Source organism: Mixophyes fleayi, chromosome 3 (genome assembly GCF_038048845.1).
Source record: "Mixophyes fleayi isolate aMixFle1 chromosome 3, aMixFle1.hap1, whole genome shotgun sequence".
NCBI classification, from domain to species: domain Eukaryota; kingdom Metazoa; phylum Chordata; class Amphibia; order Anura; family Limnodynastidae; genus Mixophyes; species Mixophyes fleayi.
Window position 1 is genome coordinate 207,998,446 of NC_134404.1, and position 20,762 is coordinate 208,019,207.

The 20,762-nt window shown below is 39.9% G+C and overlaps 1 protein-coding gene across 11 annotated transcripts in view; it reads right to left on the bottom strand.

The window, feature by feature from the left end:
• Positions 1 to 20,762, bottom strand: part of PTPRK (protein tyrosine phosphatase receptor type K) — a 354,281-nt gene that overhangs the window by 11,630 nt on the left and 321,889 nt on the right. For 6 of the 11 annotated variants that reach the window (XM_075203050.1, XM_075203040.1, XM_075203044.1 and 3 more), the window contains 8 exons: positions 12,461 to 12,615; positions 9,084 to 9,219; positions 8,233 to 8,391; positions 6,134 to 6,307; positions 4,826 to 4,957; positions 4,604 to 4,729; positions 3,070 to 3,233; positions 2,084 to 2,219 (listed from right to left, as the gene is read on the bottom strand). In XM_075203050.1, the coding sequence (XP_075059151.1) occupies positions 2,084 to 2,219; positions 3,070 to 3,233; positions 4,604 to 4,729; positions 4,826 to 4,957; positions 6,134 to 6,307; positions 8,233 to 8,391; positions 9,084 to 9,219; positions 12,461 to 12,615 (1,182 nt within the window). The remainder of the gene's footprint in view (positions 1 to 2,083; positions 2,220 to 3,069; positions 3,234 to 4,603; positions 4,730 to 4,825; positions 4,958 to 6,133; positions 6,308 to 8,232; positions 8,392 to 9,083; positions 9,220 to 12,460; positions 12,616 to 20,762) is intronic. The other 5 variants (XM_075203041.1, XM_075203043.1, XM_075203051.1 and 2 more) reach the window with 1 other exon arrangement.

The following is a 20,762-nucleotide window of genomic DNA, read 5'->3' on the forward strand; positions in this document are numbered from 1 at the left end:
ACTCCTTGGGCACTTAGACTACACCGACTAGCTACAGGGGGGTGCAGAGGGGAGAAGTCTGTCAGTAGCCACAGTTTAACTAGTTAAGTGCCAACTTCACACTTCCCAGCTACAACCCCATGGTACCAGTATCCCCCAGATAGGATGAAGGAGAAAAAGTGTGTACATGGATAGATACCTGGCTTAAATATGAAAATAGAGAGCTTTTATTAATATGTCATTCCCACTCTTTTACAGTTGTTAATAGGGTAACACAGGCATCCATATTGTACTCTGCCCCTTTTACTATGGTGTCCATATTGCAAGCTATGCAAAATTATAAACATGGCAAAAAATGGTTGGTTCAATTGGATAACTGTGCAAAAATGTCAAATTACGTTTACATAAAACGAACGCTGTAGTAATAATTATGTATATTTACACAATAAACAGGAGACTATTAGGGAAATCATATAGAGCAACGTATTTAGGATTACCAGTAGTTAGTAAACTGAACAAGCACCACTTGCTGACTGGCAGCTGCTACGAATGCTAATAAAGTGATGTGATGCATAAAAGAAGGGGCTAAAAGCATGAGATGCAAATATTATTTTTCCACTTTATGTCAAATATTGGGTACAGTTGTGGGGACCTGTCTATAAGAAGGACATTATACTGCCAAAAAATATCATAGCACAAGATGTACACTAAAAGATAAAGATTTTCACACAGAGTATCCCACTCACTCCGAAAGTGTGTGTAATAGAAGACAATATCATCATATGGCTTAACACTCCTCACCCTTTCGGGTTTACACTTACAGGAGAGGTCTCAAATCAGCTTTATATATATAAGGCGTTGTTCTTATCTTCTTAAATCATGAAACGATTTTCCCACCGCATTTTTCTCTCCCTGTGGTAGCACACTATATACACGTCCCCATCGGTGATTGCCCCTTCGCCCCTCCTGGATCCACCACAGGTCTCCCCTGTGTTCCTTCTCCTTTCCTTTACCTGTTTTCTCTGTCTGGATACAAATATCTGATACTATCCGAATGGCGACTTGAGTAGTGATTATACAGAAGATAACAGCGTCCAGAAGCTTGTGTGCTAAAAACCTTGCAGGCTGAGTGATTGACTAGGGGACACAGTATAGTATCTCCACCTCTCCTACTATACGGTGTCCCCTAGTTTCTCTTTTAGTCTACATGTTGTGCTATAATATTTTTTTTGTTCTGATTTGCATGTACTCTTATTCTGAGACACAAACCTGTGGAACTCTACAATGAACTTTTTGCTGGATTTGATTCTGGAACGTCTATGGTTTCTATATACTTTATTCATATATGAACTTCCAGATTTTGAAAGCAGTGGTGCTTCTTATATTGGACGGATAGGTCATGTATGCATGTATTTTCCCCTCTATTTATATATATTTGATGTATTGGAAAAGCGCCAACTCTATTTCCACTTTCTTTGGGTATATTATTCTTAGCACTTTTTAATGGATTGTGTGCAAGAAAAATAGAGGGCAGCTATCTTTCTTGGTCCACGCAGGCATTCCAATTCTCTCTTTTTTTATATAAGAAGGACATTACCCGAGAGGGCATAGAGGAAGCAACTTTATTAATTAAGGCAAAGAATGGGAGATCTGTCTAATGACTTTTCTGTACCCATTCATGGCCAATTCATTACATTGGATGCCTTTCTCACACGAAGTGGTACATCTGCGACAATTACCAGAAAGCATTATCAGGAAGACTGATTCCGGAAATTATCGGATTATCATTTATGGGGTCGGAAGGTATTTCTTCTCCCCCAGTGTACATTTGGCAATTGACTCCCTGGATTTGCACTGTGCCTCTTAACACTGCTAAACACATTAAAATGTAGGTTTAGCTTGATGAAGTTTTGCCTTTTGTCCTTCTTGCCAACTATATAACTTTGATTACTGCAATAGAGAAACACATAAAATAAAGCAAACCTTACTAAAGAATTGGCTGCTGTTTTAATTCCCAAAAAAAACTCGACAGCTTCTTTTTAAATTCCAAGCACTGAGCAGCCTGAAAGTTGATGTAACCAATGGCACTTCCACTAGTACTCACCGGAATTTCCACCATATTTGGCTTGCTGTTGCGTAGTGTTTTCACTGCATGGAAAACATCCACTACATTTTGTCTCTTGATCATTTCACACACAATACTAATGGCACAGAACATTCCACTTCGCCCTCCACCGTTTCTAGGCAGAACAAGAGAGATGTTATTTTTTAGTACTGCTGAAACAGATTACTTTCCTTGCAATGTTATTAGTAAGGATCTCACTCAAAAGGGGCATATTCAATTGTCGGCGGAAATGCCGAAAATCTTGCGCTCCGCGCACTATTACCGTTATTACGGTAATGGTGCGCGTAAAAACCGTTATTACGGTAGCTTTCTCGCTGGATTTCAGCTTACAGCTCCCTGAGCCGCGAACTGAAATCTAGCTTACTATTACAGTAATAACGGTAATAGTTTTAACGCAGCGGGATATTCAAACAATTGAATAAGCCCCAAAGTGTTTACCTTAAAATATTAATTATACAATTATACAAAAATTATATAGTGGAAATCAAGTGATACACAAAGAAATGATATAATATTGCCATATTGGAATATATGTAATCGATAAATCTAATAAATTATTCTGTTACAGTATAAAGAATGATGCAAATGTTGAAACCTTGAGTAAGTGGTATAATGATCTGTATTTCAGATCATTCCAATAGTAGCAGGCATCAGCATAGCCATATGTGTTTGCAGGCTGTATTTGAAATGAATATTTGCTTTTTCTCAAAACAGCAAAATAACTATGGTTTGTTCTTGCAACAAAACCAGTTTAAATATGGAATTCCAAACCTTAGAAAGCAAGTAGCCATCAACAACACACAAAACACATACGGTAGTAATAATTAAATTCAGAGATGCAAATTTTAAACCTTTAATCATTAATTTCACTTTGAAACATAAATAAACAAACCAGGTCAATAAGGATATCCATTAGGAGGGCAAGACTGTCACAGATAAATGATTTCTCTTAGAGGTTAACTCACAGGCAGTGAATAATGGTGCGTCCCTCCCCTTCATCACACTCCTCTTGCCATTTCTCAACTTGCAAAATCAATTTCAGGAAAGATCTTTTAGAACTTGGCACCTCCCTGTGAGACGCCCATCCCAAGTACTGGAACTGCTGCACCATCAGATAACCTTCTTGAGGCTGCCCAAAGCAAAGCACATTATAAATGAATACATTAGATATCCGTTGCACATTCAAATTAAATAATTTTATTGAAAAGAGACTGTGTATGAAGGTGTTAAAATGTATCTTCAAAAAATGAACAACTTATCACCATCATAAAGTAATAGTTAGTTGCTGGAGAGATCATTCGTTCAAAAAACTTTTTTTTCTTAGCAAAAGTTTTTCCAGGTACGTGACATATCATGATCTACAGTGCACATACAATGGAACAGTTAATAAGCCACAGACTACAAGGAGAGCCAACTCTCAGAATCCCAAGAAAATGCCAAAGTTTTTTTGGGAACAAGCTTTTTTCAGCTCTAAAGGGAAATCAATGTTTTCTGAGTCCTGGGACTACCATAGGGAAATGTAGGGTAAGAAACCTCTTTTTGAATTTTGTTGCACCGTTATTTTTAAAAATCTAATACTGCTTCTGTGCATCTACACAGTTCTACGTGACACAATCACGGAGGAGCTATAAACATTATATACGTTCACTCCTCTGCGCCCTCTCTCTTTTCCTTACTTATATTGTCATTTAAGAGGTGCTGCACATACATCAGAGAGCGCTTACCTTTCTTTATTTTTAGGGTAAAATACAAGCTACTCCAGCTCTGCTGAGTTGGGAAATTGTAACATAATTTGTTCTATCAGTCAAATGTTGTCATATAAATATTTTAAAGTCTGTCCCACTTTAAAAACTTGATCAGTCGTAATTTTAAGGAATGAACATAATCCTCTGTTTTTTAAGCCTTCTGAATCATTACCCAGCTACGAATTTTTACTCGACACACAGACTGCAATATTGGGCAATTAACTAATATTGCAGCACATTTGGTCTCAAAAAGACTTGCACGCCAGTTAATAGGCTGACTGAAACCAATCAGATCATTATCGGACATGTTGGTAAATATGGTTGGAAGATGACTGCTATTGGCCTGTGTTTGTGGCCATCTCCCGATCGCACTGAACAGGCCTCAGTAAAAAAAGGAAGAGAACCAGTTGCTTGACCCAGTACTGCTAGTGTGTCGAAATTGGACTCTAAGCCAGTTCAGAGCCGCATGATCCTATGAGTGACTGGCATTTTCTCCAATGACCTCCGTTTTAGACAATGAAAATTTTCATCTTGGAATTCGTATTTTCTCTACAACTGCTAAACTGCATTTTGTACTAAAGACAGACAAATCATTTTACACAATAACTAACATGCACATTGCAAAAGGTTTCATTATATATATATATATATATATTTTAAACCTTTTCCAATATTGCAGCTACTACACCACAAAATAGAAGCATTATCTAATAAAATCAGAGCTGAGAGGAACAAAAATTAAATATATTTTTACCCTAGTGAGGTTGCATATCCTGAAGATTCTGTTGATGACATCACAGTCCATTGAGCAAGACATGCATTCCACTTGGATTGGACCGTACCTCAGCATTCCTTCCTCTGGCCAGTACTGTGGACAGCCCTGTGCAGAAGAAACCAAACTCTGTGAGACATATTTTCATGAAAGTGATTCATATACAACATATTTTCTCTTTTCAAATGCAAATAGCAAAATGACCTGTGTCAAGTCCACCTCATTGAGCATCACTAAGGAAGAACATCCGTAGTCATATACTAATCTCCAGAAATCTTTTACAGTGTTTGGCAAGGGATGCTGGGTGACGATGAAGGCAGCTGGCTGTCTGTAGCTCTGCAAAAATAAAAAAAAGAAAGAAAGAAAAAAAAGTGAAAGATTCAGTGTCTCTCCAAGAATAACAAACAGGAGAAGAGCCGGACATGCTCAGCCATCATACCACCTAACAGTTTGTTTCCTTACTGTCAAAGGGGGATGACAAATCTGTGAAGCATTTTAACGAATACATACTTTCACAGCTACAGTGGCAATTTTGCTAGTAATCATAAGGCCTTGTTATTATGGGGGGGAAAAAAATGAGATCTGAGCTATATGGTTAAGTCAGTGAAAGCCAACAAACACTGGCATTATTACATACAGCACGGCATTCTCTACTTCATTCGCTCATACTGCACAACACTTATCCAATTACACTAAATGTAACAAATAGCAATGTGTCTGCTAAACACAACATAAAATCTTCTGCCTAATGTAGTTCATTAGTGTCTCCATTTACAATTTCATGTATTCATTAATGATTCAGCATGAAAGGTGTTGTCGCAGCTTCATGACATGTATACAAGGATACATGCTGCTGTGGAATTTGAAAATTACATCTTTTTCTGTAGAGGTTATGTGAAAAGGCATTGAGGTTTTTTTTTGTCTATATTAAAAAAACATACAGCCCTCACTTTTTTATTTCTGCCTAATTACACAGTACTTGAGTAACCCTCCTTATGAGGGTATAAAGCAATCAGCATTAACAGAACAGCTTGGATGATCGAGCCGCTTCTCTAAGTGATATTTGGCCTCTGAAGTGAGCAGATGTGAACTGGAAATCTTACAGCAGCAAACACAAGAAACAGAGTCGGCTGCATTACAGCTAAATGACTTCTGGGAAGATGTAAACATTTTTTAGCTCATCGCAAAGCGCGGTGGCATCAGAGCTTCACTCCGATACTCAGACTTTCTCTCAATAACCTTGAACACGGCTAGGCTCTCCATTAACAGTTATAGTGGAAATAAATGGGCCATGTGAAACTATCATTCCCACGAGAGGTGAACCCTGAAAGTGACAAACAAGGTGCCAATATTTCATGGGAATGCAATTTGGACAAACAGCAACAGGGCTTTAATTACCGTCCAATAATTTCCTATTTATTTTGGAATATTTTGCAGCACAGGTACATCAATCACAATGGAACAGGCTTATCGTCTGTCCTCTACACACATCAGAGAGAGCGGTCTCCTTACATCCATTAGTGCTGCATTGATGTAATTGCTGCTCTCCCCATCTATGGTAATTAAGAAAGGCAGACATCTGTCAGGCGGCAGCAGGTCCATGAAGCGGTTCTTCTCATGGTTCCTTGGCAAGCAGGCTATACTGCAATCCTCGGCTTGTAGTCTTGGGGTCACAGAATTCAGAGTCTGCAGGAGAGAAATTCATTAGAAACACAACACTGCTCCAATGATTATCATGAGAAGAGAAACTGAGTTTTATTTTTAAACATCTACATCTGGAACAATTTCTAACCAAGAAACCATTGTGTATACCATGTACTATATTATGTATAAAGAGATGAAGAAAACAGCACATTATAAATTAACCAGTTAGTCATTACTGTTAACAATTAAAATTTACTGGTAAGTATTATTGCTTTTCCAGAGTATATGTAAACCTTTCAGTCTAAAACCTGCAGAGTTTTGAAGACTATATTTGATATGTAAAGTGCTTAGCTGAAAGGGAACATTTCTGATTACATACATGAAAGTGCAACTCTTTTTGCCTGTTTGTTTTTCTATATAGTTTGTGTTTTAAAGGGAATATGTTAAATATAGCAGAATTATAAGCTTACATGAAGCTATTTTTAAAAGAGACATTAAAAATAAATTAAAACGTTTTGCTATTTAGCCTTAGTAAAAGTTTATATTATTTCATGGCAGTCAAATCAACAATAGGATTTGCATACAATAGTTATCTTACTACCTTATGGGTGAAGTACTGCACTTATAAGTTCTACTTAAATACATCTGTTCTCTGCAGCAAGAATTCTAGGCAACAATACCAAAGTGAATTTGCAAACAAATATGCAGCTATAAGGGCTAATATATAGTGACAGCCTTTACTGTGTCTTTAAGTGACAACACCTCTCAAAATAGAAATCATTGATCTCTACTATGAATGAAATATGCATACTTACAGTTATCCAAATGCTTAACGGACCATGAATGCACTTATTAACTGTCAATCCTAAACATGTTCAAGCTGCAGTGACCACAAGTCTGACTGACTTTATCATGGGTGCCAAAGCAAATTCTCATGTGTATGAGTCCTAACTCATGTATTACATAAATATCCAGAAGGAAAAGTTGTTGACCTTATTTAGAGAACACACAAATATAAAATAGCACAAAAGTACTATATTTCACCCATACGGCAGAAGAAAAATACATATTTTATCCTTTATTGAGGTAAAAATAAATAACCATATATTAAATTGTATATAAACTTCTGTCTACATGTAGTTCATATAAAGACTAAATAATTTTATTCCATTTAAACATAGCTTACTGAGATGAAAATGATTTCTTTAAAAAGTACTTTAACTTGGGTAAAACATTTTTGATAAACTAGGATCAACACAGACTATTTTTTTCTCTTAATATACAATACTTAAATATGAAATAAGACACTTAAGAGTTAACTACATAATGAAAAACATAAATAAAATATATCAATTGGGGCAACTGGTTGTATGCAGGCAAGCTATGCTTTTTTTAAATCACTGCTGCCAATACAAAAGGTTAGTTTCCTAAAAGGGTAGTCCAAAGTACACTGCTGATAATTTGTATTCAAGTGCTAATTTACGATTACAGATATTTAGAAATAAAATTGCACATATCAGTTCCCCCTCCAACCTTATGCATGCTTTCCCATCTTAACACAAAACATGAATACATGCAAACATATCATATGAAGAAGCCAAGATAACATCCCTTTATAATTATAGCTTTTAAATGTTATAAGAGCAACACTTTGTTATCACCAGATTTTACCCTAACTCTCTTCCCACCTGATAATGAACATGCATTAGAAAATGAGATGCTCCTAAGCTACATCCTAGAATTGTATGCTAAAAAGGCTTTTAATAGCCCTATGTTAAGCAGGGGGCCTCCATTCCTTTAAACCGGCCCTGCTCATATAGTATATATCGATGTGATTATGTTTAATGTGGAGCCATTATATTTCTGATAAATAAAAGTGGCAGCATTTCATGAAGACACAGAAAACGTAAATTAGAAACACTTATAAACTATACATTTCAAAAGAGAGATAAACCTAGAATACATACTGATAATACCTGGAATTCATCTTTGAGATGTGACGAGTTGGTCTGCGAGTCTATTCTGATCATGTCAAAGTATGCCGCTTTAAATTCACAGACCGGTATGGCAGTCTCTCCACATAAGCAGGCTTCAAGAATGGCATCATGGATGAAAATATACTGCTCCTGTATAGGTATGGCATGTAACAAGAAGAGATGCACAAAACTTAAAACTGAGGTCAAATTAAATGTCACAATTTGTGTTTAACTGGAATTTTTTGTCAGTTAATAAAAATGTACAAATTCAACAATACAATAGTTCCCTACTACACAATGGTTACCACACAGATTTGTAACTACTGAATTCAAAATCATGGAATATATATTATCGCACAATATTTAGCTAAATCAAACAGTACTGATTATCCACACTAATGAATGTATCAGAATGAAGAGAAACATATCTACTTTGGCATCAAGTAATTAAAAGCATTGATAGCCTATACACGCTTGAAAAACGGACTCAAAATAATGCCCTAAACTTATGGTCATTAAATTGTATTCAGCTTAAAGTGTATAGCCATCACTAAAACCCTGAATAACTACAACTATTAGAAACACAATTTACTATTTTTAAACTAGCACATAAAATTAGCTTTATGATGTACACAGATACACGGTTATAAGGTCACCAGGATCTGACATTGCAATCTGAACCATTGTCTCCAGCAGATTTTTCAGTGCTTTCGACCACTGCAATTACTCCATTATTGTCATCTCCAATAAGTAGCTGACTTTTAAATTTGAATTATTCAATTTATCATTGCATTTATAACATTTAGCTGTAAATATTAAGTATGAACAAAATATTTAATTACCTCTGTTTGTACCATGTTGATGCGGCGGGAGCGTAAAGCTTTCACACAGTTATAGATGTCTACGACACCCTCCCGCTCGGCCATGTCCAGCATGATGTCTATAACTATGTAACAGCCGGTGCGCCCAGCGCCAGCGCTGAATGGTATAGAGAAATAACACTTATTATCGGGACATAGCAAAATAAATTATAAATAAGTAAAAACTTATATATATATATATATATATATATATATATCTACATCTATTCATGCTAATTGTATCGTTTGTAGAGTACTTATACATACCTCCCAACTGTCCCGATTCCAAAGGGACAATTCCGGTTTCATTGGGACCGTCCTGCTGGAATCGGGACAGATGGCAGGTATACACTCCAAAACTGACTTATTGTGACATCCCATTCACCGTCCAGTCCCCATACTGCGCATGCGCAGAACACAAGACCAACCCCTGCTATACACAAGTCAGAACTCTGTGGTGTTACCATATAGATAGGTAGAGCAGACTGGGCTGAATGAGGGCGTGGCTTATTTTGTCTAGCTTTCGGGACTCTAAATGTTGTGAGGTTTGCTTATGGCCTTCTTTATAAAAAGTCAATGGAGGATTACAACAGTAGCAATGGGAGACTACTTGAGGCCCAGAGCTCAAGGGGAATCTACTGTCCTAATTTAACCTATTGGTGGGAGAAATAAGTAGTGAAAACACACTGTAGAATGGCTCAAAAGCACTACATATAATATAGTGTTATGTTTTATTTAGTTTTTTAAATCAGAAGTCTGCAAAGGCGTAGCAACTGACCCAATTTATGAGGGAAGGTCCTTACTGGGCCATGCTGTTTTGCCATAGGTGCACACAGCAATTCAAAAGGTTTTAATTTAGGATGGGGGAGTTGGGAGTGATCTATGACTTTAGAAAGTTTTGCTGCGACTACATCCCTTTTTAAAAAAATATTATGCACAGAAATGTTGGGAGTTAGGCAAAGGTGTGCATGTTTAATGTTCTTGCCTGGGATTCCTGCCACGGCTCTATTTCAAAAGCCTTTAGAATCTTTTCATGGTTATTATGCAGAATGTGATATACTGTTAAATAGGATGGCGGTACTTCACTGGACAGGAGCTATAGCCTTCCAGTCATTCCAACTGCCATCCTCTTCATCACATTATACTAGTCAGGAACAGGCTCTGGAATATTTAATCAGTGATATATTGTTAGCTGGGATCTCAGGAGAAGGACTACAGCAGTAATATTTTATTGGTGGGAGGGTTGTGAGGGGACGACAAGCAGTAACTAGAGGGGAACACTCCAGGAATGGATATATCCTTTAAGCACACATTAATCCGCGAATACACAATTTTGGCATATTCAAGTGACATTTACATTAAAGTTTAAAAAAAATAAAAAATAATAAGCAAGTCCCACTAAATAAAAATATACCCTATTTATTGAAGGGGCAGGTTCTGATGCTGTCAGATAATGAAACCAGTGTAGAGGTGGACCGTGTGCTAGAGAATGGGTTAAATTGTGGCTTTTATCTAATGTATCCACTGTAAGACTTGCACCCCTGGTTCTCATTAGAAGGTTTGGCACAGGCAGAAGATAACAGGTCCGTGCTTTGACTCTCCAGCTTGACTCAGCATTCAATCATGGGAAATCAATACCAAGAGCTTTTCAGCACAGCTATTTGTTTACACTTCACCGCTGTCTGAATAAAACAAGAGGAGAAGCACATTCGACAGTCTGATTTATTGGACGTGTATGCTCCATCCGCTTCCTCCAAGTAAATTTAAGTAACAGTGCTGTTCTGTGTTATTTAAAGCACCCAACTCATTGTCTTGAAATGACACCAGTGTTTACCTAAACATGGAGAAATGTACATTTCACAGCGACAACTGAGCTAGAACATGCACAATGCTGGGAAAGTGCAATTTAATTTTCTGCTTTACAGCAAAGGCTGAAAACAAGCTCGGCAAAACAAATTAACATGTATATTTGTTGGCAGTAAAGATCCTTACTTTAAACTTTGCAAAGTCATTGTGAATGAAAATGTTATATGAAAAGTTTCAGCTTAGTTCTTTGTGCACAATGTGAGCTCCATGGTAATCAATTTGGGAAAAAACGCAAAACTGATGTAGGAAGTTTTAAACCGACATTTAACCAACATTTTACTCTTTCCATCCGGGAGATGCTGAAGGGGAGGTGAAGTGTAAGAACGGAGGGGGGTGAGGTGAGGCGAATCGCGTCATGTTGTCCTCACAATGCAATGATCCAGAAGTGTCATTTTGACATGAGGGGCAGTGCCAAAATGACGAGATTCACTGTGAATCGCATCATGGAGGCTCCGATCCTGACAACTTTACTAAAAAGTGGGCAGGATGCGAGAGAATGGCCTGCTCTGCCGGGAGTCCAGGAGACCTACCTGGAATTCAGAAGTCTTTCGGGCACTCCAGGGGAGTAGGCTAGTATGCATTTAATACATCACATGACTATACAATCAATGGCATGTGAAGTGTTAAATGCCAATTTAAATTTTGCTACACCTGTACATTAAAATTACTTTTTCTATTTCCATTTTCATATGTACTGTACAACATATGTTTTGATTTCCCTTTTCACAAACTAGAATCCCAAATCACAAAATAGGGCATGTAATAATAGGGGGTTATGGTGGCTACATGGCCCGGAGGTTAGAGAGGCCCAACAATACCAGGTCGTTCCCTTCCGGGGTCCCTACTCTGCTCTCAAAATAGCAAAGCAGAGGCCTCTTCTGAGTGGCGCATGCTCAGAAGATGCTCTATTGAGAGCAGGGAGGCATGAGGCAAGAACGGCATAGCCGGTCCCAGAGCTAAATTTTGCCATTTGGTCTGGCAATGCAATGGTGTCTCAATGTCAGACGCATCACTAAGTGAGACATGACAGCTGTGCAAGGATAATGTAATTTAAGTTGCACCGCTAGTGTTCTGTAATGATAAAAAATTAAGTAACAAGTTATGGTACTACTTTCAAAGTGTCTCTGGTGATATTTATCCTTCGGGATTGAAATAGAATCTCTAACTTATAGACGAACCTTTTTAATTGCTAGTTACTATTACAAACTGTATTCCAGCAAAGCAGTAAGTGGCAAGCCTGAGATTGAGGAAATAACCTTACAGTGAAAGAGTGTTATATAAATAAGAGAGTGGGAGAGTGAGTGCTATATGATAAAGCACTCTAAGTATACTGTCAACCATACGGTAACGTCATGCTGTGAACATACGACAGCTATATAAAAGTTCTACCTCTTCTTAAATTAGCAGTAAAAGAATTATTTAGCTATTTGGTCCTTGAAATTCTGCTAGCTAATACAAATAGGCAAAATGGCAAAAGTAACACCAACACAAACCTGCAGTGAACCACAATGGGACCAGCACTTGGTGGGTTGGATAACTTTACTCGTCTAATAAAGGACAGGAGTCCAGTAGCATGATACGGTACTCCATGATCAGGCCAACCAGTAAAGTGAAACTGTTTGACTTCTCTGATTTCATTATATCCTCTCTGCAAATAAACAATTCATACAGCTCATTATATATGTTTATGTATGAACAATACTACACAAAACACACCAAGCTCTATTTGTTAAAAAAATATATTTAAAAAATTAAGGCTGAACATATGGGTACTTAGTTTAAAAAAATAAAAACAGTATAATAAAATGTACAATATTGAAGTGCAAAAAGAGAACCTTGAAAAATAATCAATACGAAACTTTTAACCAAAAATACTTAAAATATTGCAAAAAAAGAGAGACTAATATGCATTACTATACACCAGAACTGTATTTTTCCACTGAACACCTGCATTTGACTGCATCCTGAGTTACAGTCAGGGAGTAGATTAATGGCAAATTATCTATTTCCGGCTATTTTATTACTTTAGCTCTTTCTACCAAACAACTATTTACAAAAGAAAATCTAACATCATAATCTTGTGGTCAGTTGCACAGCAAGCAATAAGGGTTTACAAGTCGGTAACAAATAATTATCTCAGAAAAACAAAAATATGAATGAATATCTATGTACAATTAGCCCAAGACTTGAAGAAGAATAAAAGCCATTTAAACAAAGTATCTTATTCGCTACAGAATAAAATGGAGGCAAATTTAAGTTATTGTAACAGACATATAATATTGATAAAAGAGTAAAAAAAAAGTTTATATAATGAAGGCTTTGTTGGCAAATAAAAGGGACACTGTTTAAAAAAAAAAATCCTCTCAACAACCTCCACCATCCAATTTAGACAATCTGTGAAGATTGTGAACATGGATATAAGTAATCTGTTTAATATCTGTTCCTGATTGACTACACTTGGAACTTTAACAGATGAAATGATGTAGCATACTTGCCAACTCTCCCGGAATGTCATTTTGCGAGAGTCTCACGGACTCCGGGAGTGTGTGGCAATCTCCCGCATCTGGCAGAATTCTGCCCACTTCCTAGTGAAGTGGGCAGAATTAGGTCCAAAACGCAGCGATTCACCGGGAATCGCGGCTTTTGGCCCACCCCTAGTGTCAAGGGACGGGGCCAAAATGATGCAAATTTTGGAGCCCTGCCCTCATCACGACCACCTCCCCCGGCAGGCTCCCGGAAGCCAACTTCAGCAAGTTGGTAAGTATGTGTAAATATAGGGAGAAAGCATGCATACTCCTCAGTTGGGTCTGCATGTAACTGTAGCCTAGGAATGAAAGATTCCTTGTAGCATTTTGATCTGCTGGGAGTCCTATGAGTGAACTGTCTTGAACACACTGGAATGGAATTGACCTCACACAGATAAAACATTACCTTCTGAACAAAAACATAAGTTTGGGGTAGTGGGGTTTTTTTTTTTAATGGTTTTACAAAAGCCCATGGACAAATAGGTCCAATTAAAGCATACTTGTCTGGTGTGGCCACACAAATCATGTTATCGCTGCTCTGTCTCCCACCGCAGTTCATTTGGCTTTAAAGATATGTTCCTAAAAATGCCCATATTTTTCAGTACTGACACAATAACATTTTTATGCATGCTAGATGTAATCATTCCAATATATTCTCATCTTGTAGACTTTATAAGTTACTATTTATTAATGCAGCACATTTAAACTGCAAAAAATAGACTCAATCTCATCAGACAACTAATGATTGCAATTTTAGTACTCCAAGGTCCATCGAGACCATATCGAAGCCTGACATCCCCATGGAAATTATTTTGAAATGTTGGCAAAATGAAAATACGTACATTACATATTTGCTTTTATTAGTAAAATGAGTAGAAACGTGCATGTAGCTTGCCTGATCAGTTTAAAAATATCCTGCATTCTGTTTGTTTTTATCAATCATTTTTGAGTTTGTATTTTTGAATTGGTTTCTCTGTGTTGTGTATTAGACCAATGAGAAAACAAGTCATTTCTCAGTGACGAGATCAGTTCAGTTTTATTCTGCACAACACATAAAAAGCAGGTTGATGTTTCAGTACAATGCCCCATTAGCTATTTCACTACCATGGTCCGAGACCATTTTCTTTGGCTAGATGCATAAAGATTGCTTTACTGACCATATTACTCTATAAGTCTGGGACTTCCATTCTACTTCTACTGCGTGCCAATAAAGTGGATAAAGATTAAGATTTAAGCACCAACGGAAGAGGATAACTAAAATCTCCTGGGTATGCTCAGAAGTCTCTCACCCATTTCCGTAGGTTTCTTCAGCTTCATTACAGAAAGCAGCATCACTCTGCTACAGCATAACTATGGTTGAATTTAGATTTTATATTCTCATAGTCCCCATTAAATTGCTTATAACCCCCATCATAAAGATTCCCTGCAAAACTGCTGATTTCACTGTTGAATGGGTTTTATTACTGACGATCACTTGGATTTCCTAAACAAAATATGGATATTACTGAAAAGGTATAATTATACAACAAATGTGCTTATTCTATATACACAGTGAGAACCCAATATGAAGGTCTATTACATTATCTAGTATATTATGTAAATAACAACCACTCTGAATTTGACATTCTAATTTTTGTAGATGATAATATTAGTGGGAAAAATAAACTATTTACATCTTTCTATTCTATTTTCTTCTAATGAATAAGCTATTTTAGCCTTTGAATGAAGCTAAGATTTTTTATTTAGGATTATACATCAATGGACTATTATAATTGGGTATACATTTGTCTGCCACAGAAATGATACAGCACAATATGATATAGTACAAAAGGATACGGGTCCAATATGCATTACACACACAGAAATGAGCAGAGGCATAAATGTGGGGCTATTGTTTCTTTTAGGATGTAGTCATAGGATTTAAAGTTTCTAAGATAATGTAACCAAGTCAAAATATGCTTCAACAACCACATTTTAAAAGTGAATAGCACAGTAAATAAGCCAATGTAGAAAATGTATACACCCTTGTTTAAGCTTTAGAGCTCCACAAGGTTCTTAACTAAATAGAAGCCAGTAGATACAAATAAGATGTATTCTAACACCCCATTAGGATATTAATGGTCTCAGCCCTCCACCTACGCTGCAACAGTCTAGGTCAGGGCTGGCCAACCTAAGGCTCTTGAGCCGCATGTGGCTCTTTGACTTTAAAATTGAGGCTCCTGGCCAGCTGTGTGAAACTCTATGGCTGTCAGCAATGCTTCGGGTGCCGACAGCCACAGATCTGATAGCTCAGCTGACTGACAACAGCTGCGTCATCTGACCTCATCTGCATAACGCAGAAAGGTCATGTTATCACTGCTATCCAAACAGGGAGGGAGGAGGAGTGTGTGTACTGTGCTCTTCCTGTGTGGGGTTCAGCGTCTGCGTGACAGGTAAGTAAGGGGCAGGTGTGGAGGAGGCTGAATGGCACGTATGGGGCAGGTGTGGAGGAGGCTGAGTGGCACGTATGGGGCAGGTGTGGAGGAAGCTGAGTGACACGTATGGGGCAGGTGTGGAGGAGGCTGAGTGGCACGTATGGGGCAGGTGTGAAGGAGGCTGAGTGGCACGTATGGGGCAGGTGTGGAGGAGGCGGAGAGGCACGTATGGGGCAGGTGTGGAGGAGGCGGAGAGGCACGTATGGGGCAGGTGTGGAGGAGGCGGAGAGGCACGTATGGGGCAGGTGTGGAGGAGGCGGAGAGGCACGTATGGGGCAGGTGTGGAGGAGGCGGAGAGGCACGTATGGGGCATGTGGTAGATCTCATGGCAAGTGAAGAGGCTGATGTGTATGTAAGTGGCACGTGGTAAGGTCTGGTGGGAATGTGAAGAGGTCTGTGGGGAATGTTGGCTATTTATGTCTTTTTTACTTTATTTATCCCAACTTCAACAGTTCCCTCCACAGCGATTGTGAATACAGAAGAAATGTGAGCTACTGTGAAGAGAACATAAGTACCCTTTGAACCCTCCACCGCTGGACACAGCAGCAAGGTAAGAGCTGAGTTGATTATTATGAACATTTTGGCAATGATGAATATCTTATTTTTCACTTTTCATTGTAAAAGAGGATTTATGTACTTACGTTAAATCCGTTTCTCTGATTCCGTCTGGGGGACACTGCTTACCATGGGTTGTGGAGGGAGCTTGGGGGAGTTGGCACCTAACTAGTTAAGTTTTAGTACTGCCGACAGACCCCTCCCCTCTACAATCCCCCTGGACTCTTCAGTTTATTAAAAAAGCCCTAGGAGTAAGGCCAGTCAAACAAGAGCATACAGAAGAACAGAAGAAGGGAGGGATCGCAGTGTCCCCCAGACGGAATCAGAGAAACGGATTTAACGTACCGTATATACTCGTGTATAGGCCGAGTTTTTCAGCACATTTTTGTATGCTGAAAAAGGCCACTCGGCTTATACACGGGTGAACTTACCTGGTGTCCGGTCCCTCGGCTGTTAACTTCAGCATATGCGTTCCAACAACAGGAAGTTCGGCATTTGGAACGCAAACTTGCGTTCCAAATGCCGAACTTCCTGTTGTTGGAACGCATATGCGTTCCACTGCGGGTAAGTGAACTCTCTCTGAGTGATTTGACAATCGGACCATTTCTCTTATCTCTGCAGCTGGAACAACAAGGAAAACTCCAGCGTCCGTTGGCCAAGGAGTTAAAATGACGCTTAGAATCGTTGTGCACGAACCTTCATCTATTCTTATCCCTGTGCAGGGCGGCTTTCGTTTATAATTTCAGCCCTGATTTGTGTCTCTGATTTAATGGGTCACTAAGCAGTAAAAGTATAGGCTCTGAGGTTGTGATAACTGCAGTCACATATATATTTATATTTTGTATCTGGCCATTATTGGAGAGAGAGAGAACAAGTTGCTGAGCAGGTTAGGGTCATTGATATTGAGGATACTTTTCTGCACCCAGCTAGGTGGTGAAAACACGGTGATTAAAACGTTTAATACATTTTGAGGTGTCCTATCGAGTGACGCTGGGTGTTCACAGTACAACAATTATATTACTTACATTGAATACTTATGCTCCATAGAATTCAATTGGCCGAACGCACATTCTCTCTCTCTCCCTCTCCCTCCCCCCCCCCTTATATACCCCTTTATTTAGGTTAGGTTGTACCCAATGATTTTATAATCATTTATGAATGTACCTTGTCATGTACTGTTATATATGGTTTAGCTAAAAATGATTTCATAGATTGAACTTATTTTTATTTAGGCTTTTAAATTAGCGCTCTTTTCCACCCTAGGCTTATACTCGAGTCAATAAGTTTTCCCAGTTTTATGTGGTAAAATTAGGTGCCTCGGCTTATATTCGGGTCGACTTATACTCGAGTATATACGGTAAGTACATAAATCCTCTTTTCTCTTTCATCCAGTCTGGGGGACACTGCTTACCATGGGGACGTTCTAAAGCAGCCCCTTAAGGGTGGGACTACTCTGAAAATCCCGCTCGCAAAGCATTACGAGCGAAATCTGCATCCGTAGATGCAAATACATTAAATTGGTAAAATTTTGTAAACGTGTGGACAGAGGACCAGGTGGCTGCTCTGTAAAGCTGGTCCGCAGAAGCCCCATTTCTCGCTGCCCACGACGCCCCTACCGATCTGGTGGAATGGGCCGTAAGTCTCTCTGGCACAGGACGGTTAGCCTTTATGTAAGCATGTCTAATCGTTGCCGTAATCCATCTAGCGATGGACTGTTTTGAGGCTGGCCAGCCTCTCTTATTAGCATCATAGAGGACAAACAAAGAATCTGTACGTCTAATTTGTGAAGTTCTTTTTACATAGATGCGCAGAGCCCTAACCACATCCAACTTTTCCATAGTCTGAAGATCAGATTGGGAAGAGGATGAAAAGGCCGGGACTACAATGTCTTGGTTAAGGTGAAAAGCCGAAACTACCTTCGGAACGAAGGAAGGAAGGGTTCTTAGGACCGCTCTGTCCTCGTGGAAAACCAAATATGGTTCCCGACAGGACAAGGCTCCTAATTCCGAAACTCTTCGAGCAGAAGCGATAGCTAAAAGAAAAAGGACCTTCCAGGTCAACCACTTTAATTCTGACACACGCAAGGGCTCAAAAGGAGGCCCTTTAAGCATTTCCAGTACCAGATTGAGATCCCATGGTGCTGTCCGCGGAACATAGGGAGGCTGAATATGCAGTACTCCCTGGAGAAAAGTCCTGATATCCGGTAAATCGGCTAATTTCTTATGGAAAAAAAACCAAAAGTGCCGATACCTGGACCTTTAGGGAACCTAACCTGAGACCTGCCTCCAGGCCATCCTGAAGGAACGCTAACAAGCGAGTGAGGCGAAAGGAGGATGAGTGGCAAGTCCTACTTCCGCACCATCTAATATAAGCTCTCCAAATCCTGTGATAGATGCGAGCTGAAACTGGTTTTCTGGCTCGCATGAGGGTGTTCACCACATCTGGAGAGAAACCTCTAGCTCTCCAGAGGCTGGCTTCAACAGCCATGCCGTTAAACTGAGCCGAGTTAAATTCTGGTGTAGGAATGGACTCTGAAGGAGAAGGTCGTCTCGAGATGGAAGACGGAACCCTGGTCCTTCTGCCATGGAGATTATGTCCGCGTACCAGACTCGGCGCGGCCATGAGGGAGCTACTAGAATTACTGGTAGACCCCCCTGCCTGACCCGTCTGAGGATGCGAGGAAGCATGGAGATAGGAGGAAATAGGTACCCCATCCTGAATCTCCCATGGCATGGTCATGACGTCTATTGCCACGGCTAAGGGGTCTCTTGACCTTGCGCAGAACCTGGGAACCTTCCTGTTGTGTCTGGAGGCCATGAGATCTATGTCCGGAAGGCCCCACCTCTGAACCAGGGACTGAAACACTTCCGGATGCAGAGACCACTCCCCCGGCATCATCTGGTTGCAAATGAGATAGTCTGCTTCCCAGTTGCGTATTCCTGGAATGAATACAGCCGATATTGCCGGAACATGAAGTTCTGCCCAAGACAAAATCTGGGCTGCAATTTTCATTGCTGCTGCACTCCTGGTTCCTCCCTGTCTGTTGACATATGCTACAGCCGTGGCATTGTCGGATTGAATTCTGACAGGGTGGCCCTGGAGGAGGGATTGTCCTCCTTTGAGGGCTAGGAGAATAGCCTTCAGTTCCAACACATTTATGGATAGGGATGATTCCTGAACCGACCAAAGGCCTTGAAGCCGGAGGTCAAGGATTACCGCCCCCCAACCTTTCAGGCTGGCGTCTGTCGTTGCTATGATCCACGCCCCCGGAGGGAAGGATCTGCCCACTGTTAAGTGATCCTGAATCAGCCACCACTGGAGGGATTCCCTGGACCTCGGGGATAGAGAGATCTTTTATAGGTCCAGACATAGGTGGGATCCTGACCACTTTGTTAACAGATCCCACTGAAAACAGCGAGAGCGGGCTCGAGCAAAGAATGGTCTCGAAGGAGGCCACCATCTTTCCCAGCAACCGCATGCACAAATGGATTGAGGGTCTGGGAGAGGACAAGACCTGGGAGGTTATACTCTGAATTGAGGTGGCCTTTTCGACAGGCAGGAACACCTTTTGTTGGCTGGTGTCCATGATGAGGCCCAAGAAAACCATGCGCTGACACGGGACCATCTGAGATTTCTTCAAGTTGATGAGCCATCCGTGGCTCCTGAGAATCGTCTAGGCAAGGGATAAGTGATAACGCAAACAACTCTCTGAGGAGGACTTGAAGAGCAGGTCGTCCAGATAAGGCACGACCTGAATGCCCAGAAGGTGCAGACGAGCTGCCATAACCGACATGACTTTTGTGAAAACCCTCGGTGCTGTGGAGAGGCCGAAGGGGAGGGCCCGGAACTGATAATGGGAGGGTCCTACAGTGAATCTGAGGAGGGACTGATGGCCCTTCCAAATGGGAATGTGGAGGTATGCATCTTTTATGTCTATGGAAGCCATAAATTGATCCTTCTCCAATCCGTTTATGACCGACCTCAGAGATTCCATCCGAAATCTGTCTACCCTTAGGTGTACATTGAGTGACCTTAGGTTTAAAATGGGTCGGAAGGAGCCGTCCGGCTTCTTCACAAGGAACAGGTTTGAATAAAAACCCTGTGTCTTTTGGAATTCTGGAACCCTGCAGATAACCTTCTGAGAGAGAAGAGAAGCGACACAATCCTGTATTGCTTGTCTTCTGGATGGATCTCGGGGTAGGGGGGTTACGAAGAACCGATGGGGTCTGGGACCCAGCAGG